Source organism: Lipomyces oligophaga (assembly GCF_038497815.1).
Source record: "Lipomyces oligophaga strain CBS 7107 unplaced genomic scaffold V1516scaffold_5, whole genome shotgun sequence".
Taxonomy (NCBI): domain Eukaryota; kingdom Fungi; phylum Ascomycota; class Lipomycetes; order Lipomycetales; family Lipomycetaceae; genus Lipomyces; species [Lipomyces] oligophaga.
In genome coordinates this window covers 737,820-754,059 of record NW_027117789.1, presented here as the reverse complement: position 1 = coordinate 754,059, position 16,240 = coordinate 737,820, and the positions used below count along the sequence as shown (strand labels likewise).

Here is a 16,240-nt window from a genome sequence, read left to right as displayed (position 1 = left end):
ATTGTGGATTGGCTATCTAGAAGACATATATAGCTGCTGGCTAACTAGAGTCACTTTTCCGCAGATCTGATAACATGCCAACAACGCATACCGTAACTAGAGTCATGTCTCACGCTAAGCACGTCTGGTTTATGATATTGTGTTATATTTATGAGTTCCGGTTTGTATTTTGATCGTTCCTTAAAATTTACGCGATAGATGGAATTTACGTTGCCGCCCAGTCATTTGCGGTCCCTATTTGCGAAGCGTATCAACTTTAAGAACCCCGGAGGAACAACACATTATAATAAAATTTTAAAAATAATTTAAAGGTATTCTCCTCAGTTGAGCTGATTTGCAACATTAATTTCGTCTCCGTGAAATCGGAATATTTGCAAGGGAACTTGTCTAGCTCAGTTCGATGGGAGATTATCAAGGCCGATTTGCAAAGAGCCTCTCTGCAGATCGAAAACTGTTGAAAATTCGTACAGCTAGCTAGGAGAATAAGGTCTAACGAAAATGACGATATTACGGATAGCCTCGAATTTTAAACGCATTTGCGGTCCTGGAAGCAATCTACGAGCTCCGAGAGTGGTATCTCGCATGGTGGTTCCCAGGTATTTCAATTCGTCTACTTTCCTGACGAAAGAATATCTAGAAAACCATGCTATTGCGATCACGCCATCGGATAGCGGAGCAATTCAGGACTTCGATGTTCTACAAGATCTTCCTCGTCCTCCAATGGCTATTGATATCGTTCTCGACGACGGATTCAAACTCTCCGACTCTTCCATTTTCAGTTGCGAGGACGGCACGCTTGGGCTCGCTGTGATCGACGGCGTTGCTTTTGCATGGGACTTCGCAAAATACTGTAGTGGCCTTGATATTGGCCTTGTCGATATCTCTGAACAGGGCTTAGGTATGCTCGATTTGCTTCAACCTCGACCGGAGATGGTCTTGATTGGTTTAGGCGGGAAGAAGGGAAGAATACTGGCCGAGAAATCCCGTCAAGCGCTCATGAGAATGGGCTATCGCACTGAAGTTAGTGACACAGTATGTTTCTTCCTTAACGAGTACATGAATTTGTATATAGACAGATATAATGCTAACTATATAGACAAGTGCTGCGAACAACTTTGAACTCCTTGCTACCGAGAGACCAAGACAAGTTATCGCTCTACTACTACCTCGAAGTGCATAAATGCACACCAGCTACACTTTTTTCGCATGTAAATAGTCACAGATATTTAAATCTTTGTAATATAAATTAATTATTATTCATCCGCTAACCAGAAGCCAAATATCAGACTAGTATACACCGAATTTACTCCCCATCCGATCCTTTGAAGTGTGTCAGATCAATCGTACTGATAATACAGCGCACCTCCAGATCAATATGAACAAGCCGTTATGAAAAAGAAACAAAAAAACCCAGCAAATTCTAACCAAAATCAATGAAAAACCATGGAATATCCAATCATCTATGTCCCTCCTAATCCTCTAGCCTGGTCAAAGCAGTAATACTTTTGTAAACTATCTTGCCTCTCCATAAATCAACTGTTCAAGAGCAAGTGCAGTATCGCTTTCTAACAGTCGAAGTTCTCGGCGAGCAAGTCGAATCAGCTCGAGGCGAACATCGAGAGCTCCAAATCGTAGTGCCAGAGCTCTCACTTCTGGGTCGCTCGAGTCTAGAAATGAGTTGATGCTGTCATCGCTGTTGTTTTCATGAAGTCCAAACGAATATGGATAATTAGAAGAATTGGTTGCTGCAACATCTGCCGAACGTCGAAGCCTTAGTCGACTGCTGTAGAACCCGTCAAGGTCCAAGGGAGAATAATACCGAGACGAATTATTCCTACGAGAAATTGGCCATCGCCCGGAAGATGGTCCGGAACGCATCGTTGCTCCTCGATGAGAATGACCGCTAAGATCATATACGGACTCAGAATCAGAAATATAATCATCGTGTGCTGACATCTCCAATCGATCTACCGACTGTAGCATCGAATCATGAACTACTCCAATAGAGCGGATCTGGTTTCTTATCGAATCGAAGGCCGTGAGGCCGGAAGAATTCCGATGATCAATAGGCGGTTCATAACCAGTTTCCATAAGAGTCGTGCCTGAGGCAAGCGGATAGCTTCTGTAATTATTCCGTGACTCGCTCTCGGACTGTGTCCGTTCCATCTGAATAGAAACAAGATCCTCGATTTCACGAGCTCGATCTGCGGCCTCCATATCAAGATGGGGGTCTGCATTCGTATATCCGGACCTTCGCAAGTTTTGGAGCCGCTGGACATACTCTGCTAGTGTGCGCGTGAACTCCAACTCGGCGTCTAGAGATCGCTGCGACTGGGAATGTGTGAGCTCCGACGACTGCCGCCGTTCGAGTCGATTATCTCGACGAGCTACATAATTGCGAGCACCCGAACGCGAAAGATGGTCAAGATTGTACTGACGGGCTACGTAAGTGCGTCCGAGAGGCTCCAACTCAGTAGCAGGCTCGCTTCCAATGCCGAAGGAGGTATGCTCTGGCTCCATGTCCCGCAAACATTCAGTCGCAGAAATGTATTCTGATTGCTCATCAGCCGTCAAAGCCAAGTCGGCCGCTTCCGAAAACAAAGTAGCTAGCAAGAGGTCTTGAGAGTATGCACTAGATTCAGTAGGATAGATGGGACGGCCACGAACAAAAGCACCTGAGGATGACGACGACGACGACGACGCTGACGGCAAACCCGGGGAGTGCAGAGGATGCTGCTCAATTCTTGATAATGGATAAGTTTTGCATCGCGACGGAGTTAACGTGCTTTTCGTGAGGGGAACTTCGTCTCGGGGGGTATAGAGTGGAATACCCATTATGATGATCTGTCGATTATCGATTGATCTGGTCTCGCGAAACAAATCACAACCCGTGAGAGAGGACTAGGCTAGCCCGGGACGTCTTCCAAACGAAATCTGTATTTTCTGCACTGCGAGTCAATATAAAGTTGAGAGCCAAACAAAACTAACTTCACACCAACAATTATGCACAGAATAATTACCGAGAAAAAGTTCTTCCTCCAGTTGGCAAGACTCGACCCGCTCGTTCTCTGACCATAACCAGACGACCGACCGCCACTGCTGTCTAGCTCTGCGACACGTGATCCCGAGCTCTGACGTAATGCTGCGCGGATGACCGAATTGTACAGCAATCCAGGCTTTGATAAACTGAGTAGTCAACACTGGAATGAGTGTATTCTAGTATTATGGAATGAGCTAAAAGCATATAAATTTTAATTATCTACATTCATATTGAAATGTAGTAATGTTCGCACTATATAACTGCTTAACTATTACCTCTGGCCAGCTTGTCATGTGATTGTTTATCTTTCAGCTTCCTCGCATTACATTGAAGGTAGTCTAGAGGTTTGTAGTATACTGCCGAGAAATAAAATTCTAAGAGAAATAACAGATTGGATGGCGTACTATTGTTGATTCGTTTGCCAAATAGCAATAGCGGCCATCCTAATCGTGATATTACGCTTATTCCGTTCACATCTAATTTCTCTTCTCCATATTCTTCCGGCAGATTGCCTTTAGCAGGATCTTTGAGTGACCCGATATTTTAATCACTACGAGACTAATCGTATATAATTTCTATATACACAAACACATGCTGACTAGCTTATTGTGTAGTCGATGAGTTCAAAGTAGGCAAAAAAATTTGGCTAATTATTGTGATACTTGAACAGCAAGCTTATCATTGAAGGTATACTAACATTGCCTCGACTGCCAAAATGAGATGATGAAACCCCAGTAGGCCATAGACCGACTCGCTTACTAACACTCGCATATGCAAGTCACAGTTAGATATTTATCAACAATTGCTTTCCTTCCTTCAAGAAGTTATCTTACTTGCTCTTCTGACCACAGCCTACACATTGTCTTGTACATCCCAAGACGCGACTGCCGGTACAGCTTACTGTGAAGCCGTAGCATATGTCAGGTGATTCAACTCGAAGAAATATCTAGCAGTCCTATTAAACTTTATCTATTCGAATTTGAGAGTAACGACATATAGCGCAGTCTAAACAAATGCAATAAATATCAATGTATTGGGCTTCTACTAGGGTTGCATATAGCTGTCATTTTAAAATCTGATCAAATTAAAACTGCAGACGAAACAGAGATGGACATAGATGATATCTAAAAGAATATAAAATCTTACAATTTCATGAATAACAGCGATTAATGCATTGGGGCTGTTCTGAAACGAGTTGAGACCAAAAAATAATATTACTAATTTGTTTTGGGTTGCGGTTGAAATAACCATTTCATAGTAAAGTGACAATAACTTATTCCTTGACTGCTAAAGTTCATGTATCAAGTTTTCGAGGACCAATCTCTGAAAGCCCTGCTGTCCAGTAACATATTGGAGAGTTATTCAGGTTGACCAAGACTAATTTGTAATAAGCCAAAAATTTTGGGAAAATATTTGCTGTTAATAGTTAGCCTTTAGGCCTGGATCAAACTCACGACATTTGAGTGCTCTCGATTTCCAAACAAGGACATCAGAACTATGAGGATTGGCACCCGCAATCAGTTTTTTTTTTTGATAAACAAGTCTCTTAGTCTTCTTTTAAAAACGTTGTTAGAGATGAGGGATGACCAAAACAAAACGGCAAGGAAGCTCTGTTAGGCTCCGTCTTTGAAAGATCTGCTTATTTTTGGAAGTCTGAAATTTGTCTGTTCGCTCCTCGACCCTGATTTAATAGCTTGTATAAGCAAGTGGGCATTTTTTTCTTAGTATTGCAATCCTCATCCAATACTAATATGAGGAAACATACTATATGGGCAACAGATCTATTTACATTTCTCCAAAATACGTAGATATTGGAGGTATGATGCTGGTTCGTCTCCAGCATCAAGCTTCAATCAGCGTGATCCCTTCTTGCGGTACTAGCACGCTTTATGTTGCTTGAATATCACAATCTTCTCATCATGCAGTGGTATAAATAGCGAGGTGCTTTCAATTATCCTTTCTTCTCGAATAAGTCCAAGATTGTGGAGCATTTTATTGTCAGAAGCACCCTCAATCCGCGTGATGACAAATCCTTTGTTACGTTGCTGAGACGACGTTCCACGTGAGCTCGCATTTTGTTGCGGCTTCAATAACTCTTCATATTAGCCGCTGTCTAAACGCGAATGAGTACACTAGAATCATGAGATCTCATTGCAGCCAGGTTGATGACAAAGTTTCTAGTCAGAATGGTGTCTGCGAGGTTTTAAGAGTTTCTACATTGTTTTATCTCGCCCTTACGGACAGACTAGTGAAGCGATTTGGTATTTAACTCCGTCGGGAAGAGCTATGTAGTTGCCGAACTTGATCGGCTACATGATCAATACTGAAATAATTGCAAAAGCCATTGATGATCGGCATAAATTGGAGATTTGTAACTCCAAAATTCCCAGATTCTACTGCTCTGGTACCTCTCTTCCTAGGTAGCATATTGGCAGGAAGATTATTAGAAATGGTAGTAGTTGTCCTGTAAAGTAAAAGTTGGAAGTACCACTCGCCAAGCGGCGAATCAGTAACAGCCTGTTCGGTCAAATCGTAAATTAGAAATCACTCAATGAAAATCTCAATACTGAATTCGGAGCACAAGTAGGATCAAAGTGGTAGATAAGACAAAGTCTGTCGGATAGAGCATCGAAGTGTGTCCGGATAAAGCTCTGTCCAAGCGATCTGCTGGATTAAAAACCCTTCTATTTGTTGGAAATAGTCGACAAACTACTGGTGGCCCTTCTGGCACATGATATTCGAAAGGTCACCAGATTGTAGTCGAAGAGTTCTGAATCAAAGCAATGGGAAGGACCAAAGTACTCCTAGCTCGTGAGACTACAGTTCGGATAACTACACTGAGCACATATATCACTAGTAAAACACAAAGTGATATAAAAAGCCGGATTTAGATAAATCTCTGCAGCTGCTGATATAGGCATTGGCATTGAGTCGTATATCGCAACCGGAAACACACGAGAATTTAGGTATAGAATGTTATTTGTATAAACATATAGTACACTAAAATTACTAACATCAGAGTAAATCAGGAAGTCAAGGAGAATCAATAAAATAATAGTGAGGTCTACCCTCCATTAACTCACTATCTGAGGTGCTTATTGTACATCTGTAAAAGTGAAAAAAGAGTATGTACAATCTGCTTAGCCATGCTTAAGAGTTCAATTTGGTGCCAAACTCCGAAGATACTGGAATTATATTATTGAATCAACGATCTGCTTCAAAAATTTCAGTTTCTACTATGCAACTGAAAAAATCTTGAAGAATAACAGGCTTTTAGTCGGACTTTATAAGCATAGACCGTCAGGGCCATAAATCATGACAAGTGCAAAATATTTGATACCGGTAGAAGGTATAACGAGCTAATCGACTTTGCGAGGTGGTTGAGCATTATTCGAGCGCTCGACCCGTCGCTTTCCGTTTTGTTTTGTTTGATATCGTCTGACAATTTTGCGAGTAGCTCTTTCAGTAGCTATTGGTAAGATCAGAAACGACAGCATAAGTGTGATAGCAGACAATGTGAGCATGATGGTTGCTACCCACCACTTAGTCTGGGATCCAAAGACGCAGAGAGTGAACTTGAATTTCGAAAAATCTATTTAAATCAATAACTGTGCTATGAAATACGATCAGAAGAAGCATACCTTCTCGATTATCACTATAAGAGCCATAGAGCAAACCTGAATTGCCACCGTATTGTCCCATCATGCTACGAACCGTAACTTCGAGCACGCGACTGTCATCCTCGGGCTCAAATGTATAATCGTAAGATGTTTCACCTTTTGCTAGAGGTTGAGCTTCCCATTGCTGCTCCATTTTTTGGTGGATCACCATACAGCCCTCATGATCATGACCGTTGATGATCAATCCATGGCCATATCCAAAAAAACCTTCCAAAATCCATTGTGAAGTTTCCCGGGAAATCATGTTTTGCTCCCGTATTAATCTGTTGGTCCCCTCATCATAATAGCTGAAAAAGGGAGGATCGACGCAGGCGCCTTGCTCCTTGTGAAACGGAACATGAGTCAATAGAATCGTGGTCCCTTGAAAATCGACCGCCATCTGCTCTTCCAAAAATGCACGGACAGCCTTTGTCCTCAGGCCCTGTCCAAAATCCAAGTCGTCCAGCGAACCATCGATCGACATTGAATCAAAAATTATAGCTCGCCATTTGTAGCCGTAGTAGACGAAATTTAGCTTCCCAAAATACTTTTCGAAACGTTCGACCCGTTCATCTGTAACCTCATGAGCATATCCGATGTCATGATTTCCAGACAAATTCCAAATCAATGGTCGGTGAGGACCTGGACCATCAATGTTACCATATAATTGGCGGAAAATGCGTTTCCTATATCTGTGTTGTCGATGTTCAAACTCTTCATCGTCAATCCATTGACTTGAAAATAAATCCCCAAGAACCACAACATGACTAGGGTTTAATAAATGGAAAAGCTTCTTATGCAAATGACCAAGAAAAAAATCGTTTCCAAATATATCCAACTTCGTGATAGGTGAACTGAATGATGAACCTCCCCGAATTTGCGGGTCTCCATGGAGTAACATCCGAATATCATTTGGATGATGCTGCTCATTTGGCCAGTCACACCTAGTATCGAGATAGGCAAAATAATTAGTTTTCACAAACAGAGGTATAGTTATAAGCGTGATTATTCCGGATAGTGCCATTAGCAAAGGGTTGATCGTCAAATAGAATGGCAATTCATCATTAGGGTCAAAATGATGGCTCCTTCGCAACACTCTTGTGGGGCCGGACGAAGCCATTTTTGATTTAAACTTCGCTATTCTATACACTGAATCCAAATATGTAAAACCAAGTCATTCGACAAGACATATTAATTCACTTCAATCGATGCAGGACAGTATGCAAGTTCTCTGTTTAGCAATAATTTTTCTACGCGAGGTAATGAACGCGTAAACAAGACTGGGCTAAAGTTAAACGTCACCTGACTTGGGCTCTAAGTGTATGCCGACTCGAAGCTGCTAGTTTTATGGAGTAAAATTTCATATGAGCGCATATATTAGGCTGTTTGAACGAAGGACAATAATGTACAGTAGTAGCTGATTAATCAATCAGCCAGTGAGATGTCGTGTAGATAATGCCGAGATAGGTAGCTGCAGATTCAAAAATCAGAATTGTTGTAATATTTTAGGAAGCAAAGTTCATGGCAGCTCGGTGGTAGTATCAATTTCATTTTTGGCTCGAGAAAGCTGAAGAACAACACTATCACATTTAGCTAATAGCATGTCTCTTTCTTCAAGCCATTTCTTCTGCTCCTGGTCGGCTTCGATAAGTTCTTCCTTCAGCCGTTCTACTCTTGCAAGCTGGTCCGTTTCACTGACACCTGCACCAGGGAGGGAGTCAATCAGTAGATCAATTTGGCGCGTGCGGATCATGATATCTCTTGCGAGTTCATTCTTAGTAGCTGTAAATTGGTTAGTCTCAGCGCTCTTTAATCATCCGATAGCTGTCACCTTCAAACACAGCCGGATCATCGGCAGTCCCTAATCAGATTAATTCAAAAACTTCCTTCCCTCAAATGATTTCATGAAACTTACATTGCGCATCGGATACCTTCTGGTCATCTCCTAGCGGAACAAAATCATGATGAGAAGACAGATAGTGCAAAGCCGAGTAAAACTGGACCGCCAGCTGATCAACAGCATCTTGGAGCTGCGTGAGTCTGTCATTCATCCTTGAGTCTGAAACTTGGAATCTACGAATTTAGCAACAAACTGACAATCACGAACGATTTCGGTTCAATCTGGATCTGGCGGGGTATCGTATAATCAAGAATAGCATATTTCTCAACGTTCAACGCGTGAAACGTATCTGCAATATGACTTCATTAATGTGGCTTAAACGATCAAACTCATTTCATTTATACATTCTCAATTCTCTAAGACTTCCCTCTTGAGCCTAATTATAGTGTCTCAATGTTTACAGGGTTCTATTTTCAGCTAGCCAGTCCCGTTGCTAGGGGCCATCCCATCAACGCGCGTCTCTTTTCATTTCCTCGGACTAGGATTTTGGTATATATCATAGGATTTTCCTCTCCAACTTCTCGTTTCTTTCTTTCCAGATTAGACTAAAAATTTTGGTTTGCCTCAAAAGTTTTTTTATCTTTTCATCTAATTTCGCTTACGTTTGCTCGGTCGAACAAACTTTTGCACGTCGCTCTTGCTCATCATGGTCTCACTCCTTCGTCGTGTGCTCGGTATATCTACTCTTGGTTTACTGTCACAAGCTCTTTTAGTCCGTGCAGATACGATCAGCTGTGATGAAAATAATTTGTGTCCTGAAGACACTCCATGCTGCAGTGGTAAGTAATACATTCCTGATATATGGGGACGAAGCCTTCTCATGATCTATGAGTGAACGAGGCATTCAGGTCGCCTCTTGCTCTCACTTTTGGTTTACGCTCTCTATTCTAACATAATCGCTTTATCAGAATACGGCGAGTGTGGTACGGGGACCTACTGTCTTGGAGGCTGCGATCCTCGTTTTTCCTATGACATTGAATCATGCGCTCCTCAACCTATTTGCCAGAATCAAACTTATACTTTCACTAGCATGGATGACATCGTTATTGAAACTGATTATCTAGGCGATGCTGACGCTGCAGGATGGGTCTACACAGGCTACTTGACCACCTCTGACGACAATCTCTTACTCACGATGCCTAATCAAACTACTGGTACTGTTCTCGCGAGTACAAGATATATGTGGTATGGCAAGTACTCAATTACTTTGAAGAGCTCTCGTGGCCGAGGTGTTGTTACTGCTGCTATGTAAGCATATTATTTCTTTAGCAAGTTTGCAACTGCCATGTACTGATAATATCTAGTGCTTTTTCGGATGTTAAGGACGAAATTGATTACGAGTTTGTTGGCGCAGATCTCGAGACTGTCCAAACCAATTATTACTATCAAGGAACTCTTAACTGGACGCACAGCGTCAACATTTCCTTGAGTGATACCTTTTCCAACTATCACACGTACGAGGTCGACTGGACAGAGGATTCTATCACTTGGAGTGTCGATGGACAACAAGGTCGTGTGCTGTATAAGACAGACACTTACAATTCTACTTCGGACGCTTACGATTTTCCTCAGACACCTTCCAGAATCCAGATTTCGCTCTGGCCCGGTGGTTTAGATACCAATGCTCCAGGTACTATTGCTTGGGCAGGCGGTGAGATCAACTGGGACAGCGAAGACATTAACGAATATGGTTACTTCTACGCTATTCTCCAATCTGTGGATATCACTTGCTATGATCCTCCATCGTTTGCTACCTTGTCGGATTCTAGCAAGTCGTATCGTTATACGGATCGAAACGGTACTGCAGAATCTGTAGCTATTACTGATGAAGATACTGTACTTGGCTCTGATTTGGCAAATGGCCAAGATATGTCATTAGGAGCCTCGTCCGTCTCGTCAACCGCTACCTCTTCTTCCAGTACACCTTCATCTTCATCTAACGAGTCCTCATCTGCAATTTCTACTTCGTCATCTGCGTCATCTTCATCTGCCTCCTCTTCCTCTACCTCCTCCTCCTCTTCCAATTCTAAACGTTCTACGGAGAGTGCTTCAGGTTCATCTAGTTCCTCGGTCAGTGTAGCCAATGTTTCAGAAGAAGATGCTTCCACAAGTTCATCGTCTAGCTCCACAAGCACGTCAACAAGTACGACTGCTAGTAGTACTGAATCAACCACTGATTCAGAAACTTCGACCTCATCGAGTAGTGAAGCGTCATCGAGTGCAGATTCATCGGCTACTTCCGCGGATGGAAGCGGATTCACGCAAAATACGCAGGAGACGACTTCTGCGAATGCTGCCAATATTGCTGTACTTCCTTTGTCATCTATGGGAGTTATGCAGCTTGTTCTTTTCTTATCTGGATTTTTGTTTGTCTTCTAAGCCATTTTAATGGCAAAAGAGAGCAAGAATGCGTCGAAGTCGGCATTGTTTTTGGTTGTACAGAATACTGGAATGGCGTTTCGATTCGACTTGATATGTGTCTTTTGAGTATGAATTCCACCATGACATGTGGTATGATATTGTCTCCTCTGGGGTCGGGAGTCACGTTTGTCGGTGAAGCATTATGTGGTGATACAAGGAGTGTACTTTTCCGTAATTAATTTTTAGTAATATAGCTTGTATTATGGCCGTAATACTGTGGCCATGGTGACAACTAGGTCTAGAATAGATATGTGTTCATCAGCACCGTCGAGCAGACGTTTATCGGTTTCTGAGAAAGCAGCTACCATTTTGTTCTTCTGTGCCGGCGAGTATTCGTCACTCAAAACGAACGTGTCATGAAGTTGAAGGAGAATCTGTGTGGCGCTCCAGCCATCTAGAATTACATCTTCGACTGTTTCCTCTATCTGTTGTATACCATGGCCGGAATCTGTAGGCTCTGTAGACGCGGACTCGAAAATCTTAGTTATGACATCAGCTGGTACTCTACCTGAGATTTCTTCGATACTTGAGACAGTGATTTCGGTCTGATCTGAGTCCATTTTCGTATCACCCTCATTGTCCTGGCTATCGGTTTTCAGAGATCCGTGTAGCTTTGCAGCCGACTGAAGAAGCGTGATTGCCTTTCGAAGATCTCCATCTGCGGCATTTAAAATTGAGGGAATAACTTCTATTTGACAAGAAAGAGATTCCTTTTCACAGATATCTTGCAATCTGGTCGCGGCGTCCGTGGAATCTAGTGGCTTAAATCTGAATTTCGAGCAGCGTGAAGCCAGCGGATCGATAATCCGAGTAACATAGTTGCAAATCAAGCAAAATCTAGTTATTCGAGAATATGTCTCCATTGTTCGTCGTAAGGCAGATTGTGCGTCCTGTGTCATACTATCTGCCTCATCCAAAATAATCAGTTTGTACGGTGGGCAGGGATACTGCTTTTTAGTCGCTGCCGACGGTGTCGATACGGCTGTTCTTGCAAAGTTCTTCACTTTTTCACGTACAATTGCAATTCCTCGTTCATCTGAAGCGTTAAGTTCCAGTACTCTCGATTTCATAAGATCGGGACCGTACAACTCTCGTGCTAGTGCAAGAATCGTAGAAGTCTTGCCTGTCCCTGGCGGACCGTAAAATAACATATGCGGAAGATTTGACGAAAGCAGGGTGCGTTTTAGAACACTCACTGCATGATCTTGCGATGAAATGTCATTCAAAGATTCAGGCCGGCTTAGTTTATCGTTAGAAAATTTATTTCTGTTCTCTGTGGACCAGATCAGCAACTCACTATTTCTCGACCCAGGGAACTTGCCGCGGTGGTTGATTTGTCGGTCTAAGACTCAAATTTGAATCTTGTTTCGTGAAAAATGCTTTCATGGCTGGTAATTAATCTTGAGTAACGTCAATTTCTTTTGTCAATATGAGTAGCGAATATATTCTTCTTTTCTACGGCTGATTCCTGACGCGTCCAAAGACGCGCTTAAATTCTCAGTCTGTTTGATGTAAGCAACGATGGTGTTTGTATCTGCATTTTGAGATTGTCATTCTTGATATACCAAGTATTCAGCAATCATATATACTAAAAGTTCTTTGTCGAGCCTGGAGTACTGCTTCTACATTACTGGAGATACTGCCATTTCTGGGAGTAGTTTAGGTAATTTTTTGAAAGCTAATTATCTCCCGTTCTTGTCGACCACCGAAAGTCGGTGGAACGCTATAATATATGGACCATGGTTTCGACAACCAGGGTGCTCGACAAACGCAGAAAGGAGTTTGAACGTCATTTGATTCGTTCACTTGATGTTTTATGTTATTGTCACCTTTTATTTGTCTATTACTTAGAGTATGCGAATGTATTTCATGATGTGCTGCTAGATTTTAACTTAAGGTTTCCAGTATTTCGATATTACGCCTACTGCTCAGAAGCGTTATACAACTGGTATTGTGTTCCTCCCCTCCTCTTTTGTGGACCATGCAGTTTTCTCTAACGATATATAGAACTATTTGACCCCCAAACCGTTTCCAATAGCTCACGCGATTCGCACTCGGGTTGTCTATCTCTTTATTTTGGGTGCTAATGCATACTGCTTTCTGATTCATATGGTCACAGCTTTGCCGACGGGGCGAGAATCCTCGGGAGGATATTTACATGGTGGTTTGACTATTCAATTTATAGGTCAAAGTGAGTATTCTATTATAATTTTTGGAAGAACAAGAAAGAAATTCCGTTGTACTAATCTATACTAGAAGTGCCCGTGTCTCGTCCGCAGTTATTATTTTCAGATCTAGTGATAGCAGGTTTACAAGTCATCATTTTCACAATTACGAACGTGGACTTTGAAACAGCTTCTTTGGCAGCTAGCAATACTTCTTCACCATTACCCACATCACTTTCTGCGGCAGCGACATTAGCGGCGCGGACCGCAGCGCGCGCCTCACTACAGCAACAAATGCAGCAAGACCACGATCAACGAAACGTTATTGGGTCCTCAACCTCTCCGCCCCCAGTTGAACCACATCCTGCACAGACAATAGACGACGAAGAGTTGGGACAGCGGACGGTTTTGTTCAACAGCGATGCTCGACGAGTCCCTACTAACACCTCCGATAATGACCCCGGCTCGTCTTCTAATGTAGATAACATGGCGCTGATTCAGCCTCAAGATGAAGAAGACGGATTTTCGGGCGAAGTTCTGGCTGCAGAGATCCGACTTACGGATCTTCTTGGACGGACTACGTATTCTCGTCTGCGAGTTACAGGTAATTCGTCCACCTCATCTGCGACATCACCCCCAACAGCATCACCAGCAGGAGGTTCATGATTTATTTTTGCGTTTTCTTTGGGTATGTTCGGGTTGCTGATAATTGAGTTTTGGGTGGTATTTGAATATGATATTGTATGGTGAGTATAGGACAACGGATTGCATATATTAGACACTCGCAGGATAAAATTTATGATATATTGTAATATTATTTTCTTTTAGGAAAGCTGAATAAACAACCACAAAATTGGAAGTTTAGCTTTGAGTAGGCATGTTGACGCTGGCTTTTTCGGCTTCCGCGGCATCGGCAGATCTCCAAAGCGAAGTGACAGTTTTTGGTCGAGTATAGAACTCGAGACCTGATTTACCATAAAAATTCAGATCTCCAAGGAAAGAACCTTTATTACCTGTGAAGGAAAACATAGGCAGAGGAACAGGGATCGGCACATTTATTCCGACTTGACCTGCGTCAATTTCTCGCTGGAATTTTGCCGCTGCAGAGCCAGACTGCGTAAAAAGAGCGACTCCGTTGCCGTAACGATTACTATTGACTAGTTTGATCGCTTCATCCAGACTGTCAACACTAACGACAACGAGAACAGGTCCAAATATTTCCGTCTCGTAAGCTTTCATGCCCGGTTTGACTCCTGTGATAATGGTAGGTCCGACAAAGTTGCCGTTTGGAAATTTTTCCGGACGATATCCACGTCCATCAAGATCGACAGTGGCTCCTTCGTCAGCGGCAGACTGAATCAAATTTTCAATTCGCTCTCGACTCTGTGGGGTAATAACAGGTCCTAGATCGGCATCGGGTTCAAATCCACCAGTGACAACCAACTTTTGGGCCATTGAGATGAGATCTGGAATCCATCCATCGGTCGAGCCTACAGTTACAAGTACTGAGACTGCCATACAACGCTGACCAGCAGCTCCGAACGCAGCTCCCGCGACAGCATTTAACGCATGAGTTTTACTCGCGTCGGGTAACAAGATCGCATGGTTTTTGGCACCCAGATTCGCCTGGACTCGCTTACCATTTGCACATCCCCGTGAATAAATGTAGCCTCCAGCCGCATCGCTGCCCACAAATGAAATAGCCTTAATGCGGGGTTCATCCAGAATAAAATCGACTGAATCACGAGTCCCGTGAACAATGTTAAATACACCGTCCGGAACACCCGCTTCTTTCGCTAGCTCAGCCAGTATCATAGCCGCCCCAGGACTTTAAGATTAGCATAAAAATAATGAGCAATTTGTAACCAGCTTACTCTTTTTCAGAAGGTTTCATGACAATTGTATTTCCAGTGATGATAGCAGGCGGTAGACACCAAAGCGGAATCATTGCTGGAAAATTGAATGGGCAAATAGCAGCTACTACACCCTAATTGCAGTTAGATGCGAGTGAGAACTACTGATTCCGCATACTGACCAGGGGTTCTCGATAATTTCTTGTTTCCATATCTGTCGAAACCTCCAAGAGTTCGCCTGTGAGTTGGCTAGTCTAAGTAAAGTCAGTATTACCTAGACAACCGAAGAAACAAATAGCGCATTCATACAACTCCACACGCAGTCTCTGCTACTTGTAAACCACGCAGTACATCTCCGCGAGCGTCTGCAAACGTCTTGCCTTGCTCAACGACGATGCTGGCAGCAAGCCTATCCCAGTCACGACGTATAAGCTGTACAAAATTAAACATGATCTGCTGACGCGTGAGCACTGTCGTTCGACGCCATGATTTAAATGCTTGTTCAGCTGAGTCGACTGCTGCGACGAGCTCGGCATTGGTACAGTCGGGAACAAGAGTAACGACATTGTTAGTGGCCTTAACAGGAGTTAGCTGAAAAATCAGAATTCTGAAATGAGTCGCACTTACTGGATCCAGTACTTTATTCCATGTTGAAGATTTACTGTCAACAAATTTGTTGTCGAGAAAAAATTGAGTCTTGAGCGGTTCTTCGATTTCATCGTGGTTGGTATTGTAGATGCTTTGCGCAACAGAGTAGTCCGTACTCAAATTCCGAGACCTTGTCCCCGACCAGATCGCACATAGCGAAGGCAGAAATCCTAGATTTCGCGGTCGAACAAACGGAGCTGAAGTCAAGCGAAAAGCCATTTAGTCGCCTCGTTCTATAGCTCAGTTTATTTAATGAGTTAGATTATTCTACCTGAAGAATTTGGAGGAGATTATGGTATCCCATCTAATGCGGGGTTGGGACATCCCAACTGGAAGTACTAACAATTTAGGATCAAATTCCCCCCCCGTTTCCATTCTCCCGCTGTTACGACCTCTTGTTTCCACCTTCATTACTAACTCAGATGATATTGGTATAATGCTAAATAATTTATATAAGTAATAGTGTCCACTAGATTTTTATACTCTTCGCTCACAATATGTGCAACGATCTATTGATAATATGCATCTATTGCAACAGCAATTGCTAGCTCACG

The 16,240-nt window shown here is 42.7% G+C and overlaps 8 protein-coding genes across 8 annotated transcripts; 3 read left to right on the top strand and 5 right to left on the bottom strand.

Moving 5' to 3' along the window:
• The first annotated feature begins 84 nt into the window (after positions 1-84).
• V1516DRAFT_677151 (uncharacterized protein) lies at positions 85-1,267 on the top strand. Its single transcript, XM_066922539.1, has 2 exons — positions 85-1,032; positions 1,097-1,267. The coding sequence occupies exons 1-2, from the start codon at positions 499-501 to the stop codon at positions 1,178-1,180; spliced, it is 618 nt and encodes a 205-aa protein (XP_066776833.1). The 5' UTR covers positions 85-498; the 3' UTR covers positions 1,181-1,267.
• On the bottom strand, positions 1,132-3,021 carry V1516DRAFT_677149 (uncharacterized protein). Its single transcript, XM_066922538.1, has one exon. The coding sequence runs from the start codon at positions 2,833-2,835 to the stop codon at positions 1,513-1,515; it is 1,323 nt and encodes a 440-aa protein (XP_066776832.1). The 5' UTR covers positions 2,836-3,021; the 3' UTR covers positions 1,132-1,512.
• Positions 3,022-5,933: 2,912 nt separating this feature from the next.
• Positions 5,934-8,059, bottom strand: V1516DRAFT_421232 (uncharacterized protein). Its single transcript, XM_066919012.1, has 2 exons — positions 6,682-8,059; positions 5,934-6,632 (listed from the first exon to the last, which is right to left on the bottom strand). Exons 1-2 carry the CDS (start codon positions 7,817-7,819, stop codon positions 6,400-6,402), a joined length of 1,371 nt encoding a protein of 456 aa, XP_066776831.1. The 5' UTR covers positions 7,820-8,059; the 3' UTR covers positions 5,934-6,399.
• Positions 7,979-8,920, bottom strand: V1516DRAFT_677139 (mediator complex, subunit Med21). The gene is made up of 3 exons (XM_066922537.1): positions 8,615-8,920; positions 8,531-8,560; positions 7,979-8,481 (listed from the first exon to the last, which is right to left on the bottom strand). Exons 1-3 carry the CDS (start codon positions 8,748-8,750, stop codon positions 8,219-8,221), a joined length of 429 nt encoding a protein of 142 aa, XP_066776830.1. The 5' UTR covers positions 8,751-8,920; the 3' UTR covers positions 7,979-8,218.
• Positions 8,921-9,098: 178 nt separating this feature from the next.
• Positions 9,099-11,283, top strand: V1516DRAFT_677135 (concanavalin A-like lectin/glucanase domain-containing protein). Its single transcript, XM_066922536.1, has 3 exons — positions 9,099-9,378; positions 9,508-9,847; positions 9,904-11,283. Exons 1-3 carry the CDS (start codon positions 9,246-9,248, stop codon positions 10,976-10,978), a joined length of 1,548 nt encoding a protein of 515 aa, XP_066776829.1. The 5' UTR covers positions 9,099-9,245; the 3' UTR covers positions 10,979-11,283.
• Positions 11,108-12,478, bottom strand: V1516DRAFT_677133 (P-loop containing nucleoside triphosphate hydrolase protein). Its single transcript, XM_066922535.1, has 2 exons — positions 12,318-12,478; positions 11,108-12,259 (listed from the first exon to the last, which is right to left on the bottom strand). Exons 1-2 carry the CDS (start codon positions 12,404-12,406, stop codon positions 11,221-11,223), a joined length of 1,128 nt encoding a protein of 375 aa, XP_066776828.1. The 5' UTR covers positions 12,407-12,478; the 3' UTR covers positions 11,108-11,220.
• Positions 12,479-12,607: 129 nt separating this feature from the next.
• Positions 12,608-14,131, top strand: V1516DRAFT_652699 (uncharacterized protein). Its single transcript, XM_066920282.1, has 4 exons — positions 12,608-12,872; positions 12,926-12,968; positions 13,028-13,211; positions 13,277-14,131. Exons 1-4 carry the CDS (start codon positions 12,760-12,762, stop codon positions 13,849-13,851), a joined length of 915 nt encoding a protein of 304 aa, XP_066776827.1. The 5' UTR covers positions 12,608-12,759; the 3' UTR covers positions 13,852-14,131.
• V1516DRAFT_677129 (Aldehyde/histidinol dehydrogenase) lies at positions 13,941-16,034 on the bottom strand. Its single transcript, XM_066922534.1, has 5 exons — positions 15,666-16,034; positions 15,348-15,614; positions 15,221-15,292; positions 15,060-15,172; positions 13,941-15,013 (listed from the first exon to the last, which is right to left on the bottom strand). The coding sequence occupies exons 1-5, from the start codon at positions 15,903-15,905 to the stop codon at positions 14,047-14,049; spliced, it is 1,659 nt and encodes a 552-aa protein (XP_066776826.1). The 5' UTR covers positions 15,906-16,034; the 3' UTR covers positions 13,941-14,046.
• Between the last annotated feature and the right edge of the window lie 206 nt (positions 16,035-16,240).

Bases quoted from the DNA above. Each gene is read 5' to 3' on its own strand.
- V1516DRAFT_677139 (XM_066922537.1), bottom strand. From the start codon at position 8,750: ATGAATGACAGACTCACGCAGCTCCAAGATGCTGTTGATCAGCTGGCG. The intron at 8,561-8,614 runs GTAAGTTTCATG...TAATCTGATTAG, and splicing joins GAAGGTATCCGATGCGCAAT to GGACTGCCGATGATCCGGCT. The intron at 8,482-8,530 runs GTGACAGCTATC...ACCAATTTACAG, and splicing joins TGATCCGGCTGTGTTTGAAG to CTACTAAGAATGAACTCGCA.
- V1516DRAFT_677149 (XM_066922538.1), bottom strand. From the start codon at position 2,835: ATGGGTATTCCACTCTATACCCCCCGAGACGAAGTTCCCCTCACGAAA.
- V1516DRAFT_677133 (XM_066922535.1), bottom strand. From the start codon at position 12,406: ATGAAAGCATTTTTCACGAAACAAGATTCAAATTTGAGTCTTAGACCG. The intron at 12,260-12,317 runs GTGAGTTGCTGA...CGATAAACTAAG, and splicing joins GTTCCCTGGGTCGAGAAATA to CCGGCCTGAATCTTTGAATG.
- V1516DRAFT_421232 (XM_066919012.1), bottom strand. From the start codon at position 7,819: ATGGCTTCGTCCGGCCCCACAAGAGTGTTGCGAAGGAGCCATCATTTT. The intron at 6,633-6,681 runs GTATGCTTCTTC...TGATTTAAATAG, and splicing joins TTATAGTGATAATCGAGAAG to ATTTTTCGAAATTCAAGTTC.
- V1516DRAFT_652699 (XM_066920282.1), top strand. From the start codon at position 12,760: ATGGTTTCGACAACCAGGGTGCTCGACAAACGCAGAAAGGAGTTTGAA. The intron at 12,873-12,925 runs GTATGCGAATGT...TAAGGTTTCCAG, and splicing joins TTATTTGTCTATTACTTAGA to TATTTCGATATTACGCCTAC. The intron at 13,212-13,276 runs GTGAGTATTCTA...AATCTATACTAG, and splicing joins TATTCAATTTATAGGTCAAA to AAGTGCCCGTGTCTCGTCCG.
- V1516DRAFT_677151 (XM_066922539.1), top strand. From the start codon at position 499: ATGACGATATTACGGATAGCCTCGAATTTTAAACGCATTTGCGGTCCT. The intron at 1,033-1,096 runs GTATGTTTCTTC...CTAACTATATAG, and splicing joins GCACTGAAGTTAGTGACACA to ACAAGTGCTGCGAACAACTT.
- V1516DRAFT_677135 (XM_066922536.1), top strand. From the start codon at position 9,246: ATGGTCTCACTCCTTCGTCGTGTGCTCGGTATATCTACTCTTGGTTTA. The intron at 9,379-9,507 runs GTAAGTAATACA...TCGCTTTATCAG, and splicing joins AGACACTCCATGCTGCAGTG to AATACGGCGAGTGTGGTACG. The intron at 9,848-9,903 runs GTAAGCATATTA...GATAATATCTAG, and splicing joins GGTGTTGTTACTGCTGCTAT to TGCTTTTTCGGATGTTAAGG.
- V1516DRAFT_677129 (XM_066922534.1), bottom strand. From the start codon at position 15,905: ATGGCTTTTCGCTTGACTTCAGCTCCGTTTGTTCGACCGCGAAATCTA. The intron at 15,615-15,665 runs GTAAGTGCGACT...ACTCCTGTTAAG, and splicing joins GGAATAAAGTACTGGATCCA to GCCACTAACAATGTCGTTAC. The intron at 15,293-15,347 runs GTATGAATGCGC...GACTTTACTTAG, and splicing joins CAGAGACTGCGTGTGGAGTT to ACTAGCCAACTCACAGGCGA.